Source organism: Arachis hypogaea, chromosome 19, assembly GCF_003086295.3.
Source record: "Arachis hypogaea cultivar Tifrunner chromosome 19, arahy.Tifrunner.gnm2.J5K5, whole genome shotgun sequence".
NCBI classification, from domain to species: Eukaryota; Viridiplantae; Streptophyta; class Magnoliopsida; order Fabales; family Fabaceae; genus Arachis; species Arachis hypogaea.
The window spans coordinates 6592669-6603727 of NC_092054.1; the positions used below are offsets into that span (position 1 = coordinate 6592669).

Below are 11059 nucleotides of genomic sequence, written 5' to 3' on the forward strand. Positions count from 1 at the left end.
ATCAAGGAAGCTGGTGCTGAGAATATCAGTGCTTGATAATACGCTTAACATTGAATACGAGGGTCTTTATCTCACTTGCGTCACCGATCAGAGTTATATGGGGAAACACCGGCAGTCAGGGAGGATCACAAGGTGGAGGTGGCGCAAGGAAAACAGGTGGTGTCCGAGGGAGATTTGGAAGCCGCTAATCATGGGATACGAGAGAAGATCACGGATAAGATGATTATGGATGATAAATCGGGTAATAATCAACATTCCTCAAAATTTAGGCCTTGGATGATGGTCCAAAAATTTCATAAAAGGACGCCAAACAAGTCGCAACATGCTAAGAGACAATTTAATCAAATCAAGGATCTTGGTACAATTAAGAAAGGATCTCATAGTAACAGTAATCAAATCATGGATAAGGGGTCAAGGTTTAATGTGTTATACAATGATAAGGATGAGAAAATCTTGGAGGATATTAATGCATGCATTAATGAGCAAAACAGCCCCATGCCTATTGGGCCAGTTATGGAATCGATGATGAATGAAGGGGGGTCAATAGACCGGGTCCAAGTTGAAAAGCCGGCAGTAGATAAAGTCAACGGGACAACATTACAAGAGCAGAAGCGAGTGCTAAAACCAGGCGCAGGAAAAAATCCTCAAGTTCAGAAGAAAGGCCTTTCTTTTAATTTTGGACCTCAAAAAACTGGAAAATCAACTAAGCCCAAACTAGGGGTGTGCATGGCCCGACCCAGTCTGGCCCAAAGAATCGGCCCGGCTCCGAACAATTTAGGGACTAATTTGGTGTGATTTCACCGGATTTAGGGCCGGGTAAGGGTCTCAAAAATATATCCGGTCATTATTTTTGGTCGAGTCCGGGCCATGGCTCGGGTCACCTGAACTCGGCCCGATGGCCTGGTCATCATACAAAATTAATATTTTGTGTTATTAGTGATGGATGATGGCTATTCTTATGTGAAATTTAAGTATTGTAAAACTTAATATTTTGTGTTATTAGTTATTATAAGACTATAAGTTAATGTTTTATACTAATACATAAGATTTTATACTAATGCATAATATTGTGTTAATTGATTTAAATATTTGGTATTATTAGACAATATTAGTATTGATTATGCTTATGCTTTAATTTTAGAGAAGAGTTGGTTCTTGTTATATTTTTCTAAGTGAATTTTACCATGTCAAATAATGGTTGGAGTCTTGGAAATTTGGATATTTTCACATGCTCGCTTATAAGAAGGTATCAAGGTAATGTAATGTTAACGGTCCGGTTTTCACCCGGTTTTTACCCAGTATAATCGTGACCCGAAAGTGTATAGGTTTAATCGAGTCTAGGGCCGGGTTCAGGTCTAACAAATATGCCCAGTATATATTTCGGGCCGGTTTTGGGTCACATCAAACTCGGTTTCACCTAACACATGCACACCCCTAGCCAAAACTAAAGGAGACTGATAAAAAAGGCATTAATATTGGGAAATCGTTAGTTATGGCTTCATTCAAGTGCATCCGCATCAAGAAACCCTGAGATGGTGGCGTGGGAACAAGAGATGCTTAAGAGTATGTGAAGACTTCAAAGAAAGCAACTACAACTGACAAACTTCAAAATACAGTCTGAGAATTTCATGGCGGCACACGTAGTGAAGAATGCCTTTTTCAACCAGGGTGGAGCTTCTACAAGAGCTGAAAAATAGCTAAGTCAAAGAAAATCCTTCACTACCGGACAAGCCATCGGAAACTTTGCCGCCTAAAGGGAGCCTCTATTAGGGGGGAAAGGGTCAAAATTTGACTAACCTGACTAGTTTGGGTACGACAGCAAAGGCCATGTGCTGAGGGTCTCTGGTCTGGTGACCACCTTTCTTCGTGTTGTTATTTATGAATCTTTTAGCTTGGAATTACAAAGGGGCAGGGGGAAAAGCTTTCTCTAGCCTCATCAGAAACTTGCGAAAGGAATATAAGGTCAGTTTTCTAATTCTGGTTGAAACTCATATAAGTGGTGCTTGTGGTAGATCGGTTTGCGAAAAGTTTGGGTTAAATGGTAGTTTTATTGAAGAGGCTAGAGGATATTCTGGTGGTATTTAGTGCCTTTGGGATACTAGTCTCTGGAAGGTGGAGGTCCTCAGTCATAATTACCAAATTGTTCACATGAAAGTTAGTTATGAAAATTCTGAGCCTTGGTTACTCTCTGCTATTTATGGTAGCCCCCAACGGATTAATTGTAGAACCTTTTGGAATAATATTTGTAATCTCAATTTTGATAGTGAGCTTCTCTAGTGCCTGATAAGTGACTTTAATGCTACTCTTCATGATCATGAACGTAGGGGTAGGTCAGGTAACAACAGAAATGCTTGTGAAGACTTTTAACCCTGTGTCTCTGAAACTGGCCTTTTTTATATAGGTTTCTCTGGATGGCCTTATACTTGGAGAATGGGTGATTTGGTTGAGCGTTTAGACCGTGGGCTCTGTAATCTGGAATGGCAAATTCGGTTTTCAAATGCTAATATCAAACACCTTCCTAGCTTCAAGTCTGATCATTCTCTCCTCTATCTTCATTTATCTCCTCCCAACCATGGAGATGATCGTCGTAGACCTTTTAGATTTATGGCTTCCTGGCTGACACACCCGGACTTCTCTAATATGGTTAACAATAATTGGAATCCTGCCGGTTCTTGGTCTGAATGCATTTTTAATTTTCAAAATGCAGTTAATCTTGGAATTTTAATGTGTTTGAAAATATTCATAAAAGAAAAAGCAAAATTATTAGGCATTTACAGGGGATTGTAGATAACATGAATTTTTAGAATAATCGCTTTTTTCAAGACTTACAGGCTTCACTTTGGAAGGATTATGAAGAGATTCTCTTCCAAAAAGAGGTGATGTGCTTCCAGAAATCCAAATGCAAGTGGATTGAGTTTGGGGACCACAATACCAAGTATTTCCATGGTACTACTTTAGCTAGAAGAAGAACGAACAAGGTGGACAGCCTCCAAGATATTGATGGTAATTGGGTTAGTGATAAAATTACCCTGAAAAATATGGCTTTTAATTTCTACTTCAATCTTTACTCTGATGATACCCCTGATTCTGAGTTTATTTTGAGGAATTCTTTTCCTACCCTTCCTCAAGACGATCTAGATGCTATTGGCAATATGCTTTCTTTATCAGAGGTTAAGGATTTGATTTTTAATATGGGAAGCCTTAAAGCACCTGGTATTGATAATATACAAGCAGTTTTCTATCAAAATCAATGGGACAGAGTTGGTTTTGATTTGTACAAGCTTGTTAAGGGAATCTTTATGAACCCTGCAAAAGTAGGAGAAATAAATAAAACTCTTATTACGCTTATTCTGAAAGTGGAACCTGTTATTAATCTAAAGCAAATGCGATCCATTAGTCTTTTAATGCTCTTACAAGGTGATTACGAAGACTCTGGCTAACAGGTTGAGAGGAGTGATGGATAAGATTGTCAGTCCTACCCAATACAGCTTTGTGCTTTGGAGACAGAGCTCAGACAACATTATCATCACTCAAGAAGTCATTCACTCTATGAGGAATAAAAAAGGTCCTAAAGAGTGGATGGCTATTAAAATTGATCTAGAAAAAGCATATGACAGGTTGAAATGGAGTTTCATTCGAGATCCTTTGAACGACATTGGCCTCCCCTGAACATCATTGAGCTCATATGCACTTGCATCTCCATTACTAAGATGAGAATTCTTTGGAATGGTGATGCCTTAAATGAATTTTTTCCTACTAGGAGTATCCGGCAAGGTGATTCGATATCTTCTTACATTTTTGCTCTATGCATAGAAAGGTTGTCTCATCTTATTAATTCTGCGGTCAGTTTGGGGTTTTGGAAGCCCATTTGTCTTACTCGGGAGGCACTTGAGTTATCCCATCTTTGTTTTGTGGATGACTTGATCCTTTTTTCAGAAGCTAATATAGAACATGATGACATCATCAAGAGAGTTTTAGAAGCTTTTTTGGACGAGCTCCGGGCAGAAAATTAGCAGTGAAAAAATGAGAATTTTCTTCTCTAAGAATGTGGGACACCAAGTGAGGAATGATATAAGCAATTTCTTGAATTTCTCTGAAACGGACGACCTGGGTAAATATTTGGGAGTTTCGATCATCCATTCAAGACTGACAAAGTACACGTACATGGAGATTGAAGCTAAGGTTAAAAGGAGACTTAATAATTGGAAGGCTTCCACCCTATCCTTAGCGGGGAGAACCACTTTGGTGAAATCTGTCCTATCTGCTATTCCTTTTTATACTATGTAAATTGCTTTATTGCCTACTGCTACTTGTAATTTTATTGATTGTAAATGCAAGAGCTTTATCTGGGGAGAAACAGAACAAACTAGAAAAGTCCATCTTTTAAACTGGCGGGCAGTGAGCAAGCCGAAACCTTATGGTGGGCTTGGGATTAGACATGCTAAAGATTTGAATCAAGCCTTCATGATGAAAGCAGGTTGGGGATTGATCGAGAAGAAAGATTCCCTCTAGTCAAAGGTTTTGAGGGCTAAGTATAGATGCGGCAATGACATTGTCCTTCGTATTGAGAGGAGGCATAATGATTCTAATCTGTGGAAGGAAATCTGCTCGACTTGGGATGATGTTCAATCTATATCTATTTGGCGTACAGGAGATGGATCACAACTCAATTTTTGGGAGCATAACTGGGTCCCTAATTTAGGAAGATTAAATAAGCTTCAACCTCAGGTAAGTTTTACATCTAAGTCAGGAACCTTACTTATGGATTTTCTTACCATTTTAGGTGGCTAGGATATATTTAAACTTAAAAGCTGGCTTCCAGACATGGTGGTTTAGAAGATATTGGCTACGTCTCCACCCTCTGCTTGGAAGGAAGGCAATCATATTGCGTGGGCGACCTCCCTTGATGGAGCCTTTTCCTTGAAATCTGCCTATAATTCCTTACAAGACAACCCGAGAGTCCAAAATCAAATCTTCAAGCTTATCTGGAGATGGAAAGGTCCGGAAAGAATTCGGTATTTTTTATGGCTTGTGGCTCATAATGTTATCCTCACCAATGCCGAAAGGTATAGAAGACACATGTCGCAAGATACAGCTTGCCCACGTTGTCAGCACGGTAATGAAACGACTATGCATGTGCTTCGTGATTGCCATTTTGCTAGAGCTACCTAGAATTTATTGCAGCCCAGTAATTACATTGGATACTTTTTTTATCCTGAATCATATGGATTGGCTCATTAGAAACTTGTCATTCTTTGGTGATTGGTTCGTAAAATTCGGAGTGACTTTATCTTAACTGTTGTATTCTAGAAACAAGCAAGTGTTTGATGGGAAGAATGCTAATCCTAAAGAGGTTGTTGAGTCTATTATAAACAAGAGTTATGAGTTTGGCGCAGTGATGAAGGCGAATATTACCCTGAAGAAGACCAATATTAATCAAGACTTGATCCGCTGGTTCCCCCCAAATGAGGACTTCATTAAGATCAACGTCGATGGATCCTTCTTCAGCCATACGGGGAATGCAAGTTGTGGAGGAGTATTCTGTAATCAGCTGGGAAGGTTTGTCACATGTTTCTCTTGTAATCTAGGCAGCTACTCGATCATGCAAGCTGAGCTATAAAGTATTATTAGAGGCCTCGAGATCGCAGTGGCTAATGAATTCTGGTATGTGGTTGTTGAATTGGACTCTGAAATGGCCATAAATTTTATTAAAAATGGATGTTCAGCTCAGCATCCCTATGCAATACTCCTTGAGGATATTGTTATTCTTGTGAGAAGAATCCCACAGGTGAGTTGGAACCATATCCTTTTAGAAGTGAATTCGGTGGCAGATATTTTGACTAAGAAGGGACAGAATCTACCATATAGGCTCCATGTTTTTTATGCTCCCCCTCTGGATACAACTCATGCTCTCTCTTTAGATGCTTTTGGCTCTCTCAGATTGAGAGAATGTAATTAGTTGATTTTACCTTGCTTTGTTTGTTTTGTCTTTCTGTTGGGATCTTTGACCCCCCTACTCTACAAAAGAAAAACCATTTCAAATTTAATTATCTTATATAAATGTTGATGCAATAACAAAAAGTCTCAAAAAAACAAAAAAATTTAGCAAAAAATTATCAAAATTTATTAAAGAGAATTCTACTATAATTTTTACTCAATAAAAAAATGAAAAAATAGAATACAAAAAAAAAGTCAAGGCATGAGAAATAGTTAATCTAAATCAACTTAGCAAAAGTATATAAGTTCTTTGAAATGTCTCAGAAAGGCTTTGCTAAGGTTTCGTCACAAAAATATGATCTGATGCAAAGAAGCACAAAAAAAGTTAAATCTCAAAAAGCTTTAGATCTAAGCAATAATAGTGATAATATGGAGGAGATTAATGAGAACCATGCAAAAAAAAACTGTGGTGCAGACCGTGTTGTATAAAGATTCTCTACTCTCTTTTTCAGAGTATCCAGTAGAGAACATGTCGAACCACTCTAATGAGGTGGATGAGGACACACCAAATCTTGAAGATATATGGTATAAGAATGATGACGATTGATTGGATAGGGAAGAATCCTTTGATCCATGCCCGACCATTCCAGTGTCAACAGAAGAATTTGATGAGTGGTGTAAATCTTGGAAATCGGTGCTCCTTGTTAAGGTTCTCAGCAAAAGAGTGCATATGGGATTTATGGAGCAGCGTCTCTACCGAGACTAGACTAAGAAAGGTAAGATTAACGTTATCGTTATCGATATGGATCGTGATTATTTTCTTATTCATTTTTCAGATGAGGAGAACTACTTGCACGCTCTCATGGAAGGGCCATGGATGATTGCAGAGCATTACCTTATTGTTCAATGATGGAGACCATTTTTTCTATCATCAGAAAATGGGGTGAAAAAATTGCAGCGTGAATACGCATTCCTAATTTGCCTATTGAATTATACAATCATCACTTCATCTGGAGGGTAGGATCTGCCATTGGGACAATCTTAAAGATTGAAAAGGCTACTTCTGTTCAATTACTAGAAAGATTTGTGAGAATTTGTGTAGAGATCGATTTGTCCAAAAAGCTTATCGCTAAAATCTCGGTTCTCTGAAGCATCCTTAAAATAGAGTATGTAGGACTTTATTTTAATATGTTTTTCGTGTGGTAAATATGGGCACAGAGCAAATGGTTGTGTGGAGACCGTGAACTGTAGCAAGGATCAGCCAGAAATTTGCCACCGGCGATGGTCATGACGGAGGTAAATCAGGAATCTGGGAGCAATCAGGGACATCAAGCCAATAATGAAAACCAAGGCAATCAATAAAAGATAATTGAGAATCAGGATCTTTCTGATTTTGGTCCTTGGATAATGGTTAGGAGACCTATCCAAAAAAAGCAAGAGAAATTCACAATGGGAGAAAAGATGTCATGCATGATATGGGATCTCAATCAATTAGGAAGGAGGTTAATGCGAATCATAATATAAGTAAATAAGGCGGGTCCAGATTTATTATTTCGAGTAATGATACCAGTAATCATGAAGCGGAGAACCATAGGAGTGAGGAAACTAATTTGAAGATTCCCATGCAAAATGGGTCGAATGGTAGCCAAGCCCGTGAACCTTTGAAGCAAGCCGACAAAGTCCATAAAAAGATCTTAAAACCAGGTGCGAGTAAGAATTCACAAGGAAGCAAACAAAATATACCCATTAGAATTGGGCTAATAATGCCCAAGAAAGGCTTCAAAGCCAAGGCCATGAATCCAGAGAAGCACATTACCATTACTGACCCGAAACCTTCATCTTCGAAGACCATGGTATCTTCCTCAAGGGATCTAAATGTGCAAGCCATGGAGTTGGAGATGCTAGATAGAATGAGAGAAATGCAAAGACAAGAGTGGGAGATGTTCAAAGTTTCGAAGAGAGAGAATACCCTTTTTGAAGAACATATTTGCCATGATTCCTTTAAAACTCCAAACCTTGAAATGTTGCTTTTATTGTTAGGGTTCTGAGTAAAAGAGTCAGCCTAGATTCCATGGAGCAATGACTGAAAAGAGATTGGATGAAAAAAGGTAAGATAAATATTATCGATATGGACCGTGACTATTTTCTTATTCAATTTTCATATCAGGAGGACTCTGAATGATTGCAGGACACTATATGATTGTGTGAAGATGGAGGCCTTTCTTTCTTGAATCAAAGAAGGAAGTAAACGAAATTGCTGCCTGAATCTGTATACTAAACCTACCTATTGAGCTATACAATCCTAAATTCTTATGAGTGGTTTTATGACATAGTATTAGGACTCAAATACAGGGCTCTGATACCATTTTATGAAACCACTTCATGACATTATGGAGGGTGGATTCTGCTATTAGATTTATGTTAAAATTGATTGAATAACATCTATCTATCTCGGGGTAGATTTGCCAAAATTTGAGTGGAAATTAACCTATTAAAGAAACTTGTCCCTAGGATATCTATTCTTGGGAGCACTCTGAATATCGAGTATGAAGGTCTTCACTTGATCCGTTTTAGTTGTGAAAAATATGGGCACATGTCAGACTTATGCACAGAGATGTCGGATGCCACTGAAAATCACTATAATAGGGAACTTGCTAGAGAAGGTAGAGGAGATACTTAGATTGCAAGACATTTCATTGAGGGGGCTTGCGCCAATATTAAAGAAAATTAAGAAGATTACCATAAATAATAAAATAAGCAAGACTCATCCCCCTAATTTTGGGCCTTGGATGATGGTGAAAAGGCAAACCAAAAGGAGGAATGATATGGGAGGAACAAATATTAAGGGATCATCCAACAAGAAAGAAATCCGTGCTAATGTGGAAAGAAATAGCCATGATTTAGATCACATTTTAGAAGGAGGATCTCACTTTAATATACTCTAGGAGAAAAAAATGCGGAAGGTATATGGGAGAAGGGAGATAAGTTGCATGTATTAAATGACCTAAGCAAAATCATGCAAGATGGGACTATGAATAATAGCCCACAAGAAATTCAGGAAAAGCCCATCTACAACTAGAGAGTCCTAAGAATTTAGGTTGGAAAAAATTCACAAGGAAATAAGAAGATAGCCCATTTGAAGTTTGGCCTTAATGTATAAGAAAAAATCAACAAACAAAAAAATAAACAAATCATGAAAAAAATTACCAAAATTTACTAAAGAGAGCTCTACTAGAATTTTTACTCAAGAGGAAGATATGAAAAAACATAGTACAAAGAAATACATGAGAGGCAGTTGATCTAAATCAACCTAGCAAAAGTATAAAGATAACTGCTAATGACTAGGGCGGAGAGAATACTATTCTGAAGGTCTTGTACAAGGAACCGTTGCTCACTTTACCAGGATCAATATAGATATCGTGAATGAACCTATTGCAATAACTGATGATGAGACATTCGATCCAGAAGATAGATGTTATAAGGATGAATAAGACCTAATTAAAGACGAGAGACCCTTCAACCCGTGTCCAGTGATCCTGATATCCCAATAGAAATTTGAAGAATAGTGCAAACCATGAAAAGTTGATCTTATTGTTAGGGTTCTGGGGAAAAGAGTCAGTTTAAGATTCATGGAGCAATGACTGAGAAAAGATTAGGTGAAAAAAGGTAAGATAAATATTATCGACATAGACCGTGACTATTTTCTTGTTCATTTTTCATATCAGGAGGACCCTAAATGATTGCTGGATACTATTTGATTGTGCAAAGATGAAGGTCTTTCTTTCTTATATCAGAGAAGAAAGTAAAGAAAATTACTGCTTGGATCCGTATACTAAATTCACCTATCGAGCTATACAATCCTAAATTCTTATGAGTAGTTTCATGACATTATGGAGGGTGCATTCTACTATTAAATCTATGCTGAAAATTGATCAAACAACATCTATCCATTATCGGGGAAGATTCAACAGAATTTGAGTGGCAATTGACCTATCAAAGCATCTTGTCCCTAGGATATCTATTCTCTGAAGCACTCTGAATATCGAGTATGAAGGTCACAGTTCAGGTCTGATTGTTTTAGCTGCGGAAAATATGGGCACAAGTCAGACTTATGCACGGGGATGTTGGATGCCACCAAAAACATCGTAATAGGGAACTTGCCATAGATGGTAAAGGAGATACTTAGATGGAAGGATATTCCATTGAGGGGGCACACTCCAATAATAAAGGAAATTAAGGAGATTACCATAAACTACAACATAATCAAGATCTCCCCTTCGTCCAACAAAAAAGAAATCCATACTAATGTGAAAAGAAAATAGCTATTATTCAGATTACATCTTAGAAGGAGGATCTCGCTTTAATATCCTCTAGGAGAAAAGAATGCGGAGGGTACATGAGATAAGGGAGATACGTTGCATGTGTCAAATGATCTAAGCAAAACCATGCAAGATGGGCCTATGAATAATAGCCCACAAGAGATTCCGGAGAAGTCCATCTACAAATAGATAGTCATAAGAATTTGGGTTGGAAAAAATCCACAAAGAAATAAAAAAGTATCTCATTTGAAGCTTGATCTTATGTACGAGAAAAAATCAATAAACAAAAAAAAATAGATCATGCAACCTCAACCATGACTATGAAGCAGAACACGATCCCAAAACTAAGTAAACCTGTGAAGGAAAAGAAGGTTGATGAGGGCGTGGAGATTGTGGTGATGAAGTTGGTGAGGGAGATGCAGTGTCAACAATATGAGGCTTTCAAAATCTCAAACCTAGGAACGATAGCAACTACCCTGCGTTGATGCTACTGAGGGCCGTTTTAAAGTCATTCATATACCTTATTCTAGTTTTGACACTAGAGAAACGAACAAGAGAGCAGAAGCACCCCCAGGTAAGCCGTCGAATGATGGAAAGGTTAGCAATGGTGAGGATGATGTGGGAGCAGGCCATGTTCGTTTTGAACAAGTCTTTGGATTGTCTGAGACCTCAATTGATTGTGTTACTGTTTGGATTTTATATCTGCACTCTTTTCTATATTTCTTAATGAATTTAATCTCTTGGAATTATCGTGGAACTGGAGGAAGAATGTTCCCTGTCCTTATTAAGGATTTGGAAAAGGA

At 38.0% G+C, this 11059-nt stretch overlaps 1 protein-coding gene across 1 annotated transcript; it reads left to right on the forward strand.

The window, feature by feature from the left end:
• Positions 1–399: 399 nt before the first annotated feature.
• Positions 400–3440, forward strand: LOC140182099 (uncharacterized). The gene is made up of 4 exons (XM_072228206.1): positions 400–648; positions 2278–2335; positions 2402–2643; positions 2832–3440. Exons 1-4 carry the CDS (start codon positions 400–402, stop codon positions 3438–3440), a joined length of 1158 nt encoding a protein of 385 aa, XP_072084307.1.
• The last annotated feature ends 7619 nt before the right edge of the window (positions 3441–11059 follow it).

Bases quoted from the DNA above. Each gene is read 5' to 3' on its own strand.
- LOC140182099 (XM_072228206.1), top strand. From the start codon at position 400: ATGGATAAGGGGTCAAGGTTTAATGTGTTATACAATGATAAGGATGAG. The intron at 649-2,277 runs GTTCAGAAGAAA...GAGCTTCTCTAG, and splicing joins GCGCAGGAAAAAATCCTCAA to TGCCTGATAAGTGACTTTAA. The intron at 2,336-2,401 runs GTAACAACAGAA...TTTTTTATATAG, and splicing joins TGAACGTAGGGGTAGGTCAG to GTTTCTCTGGATGGCCTTAT.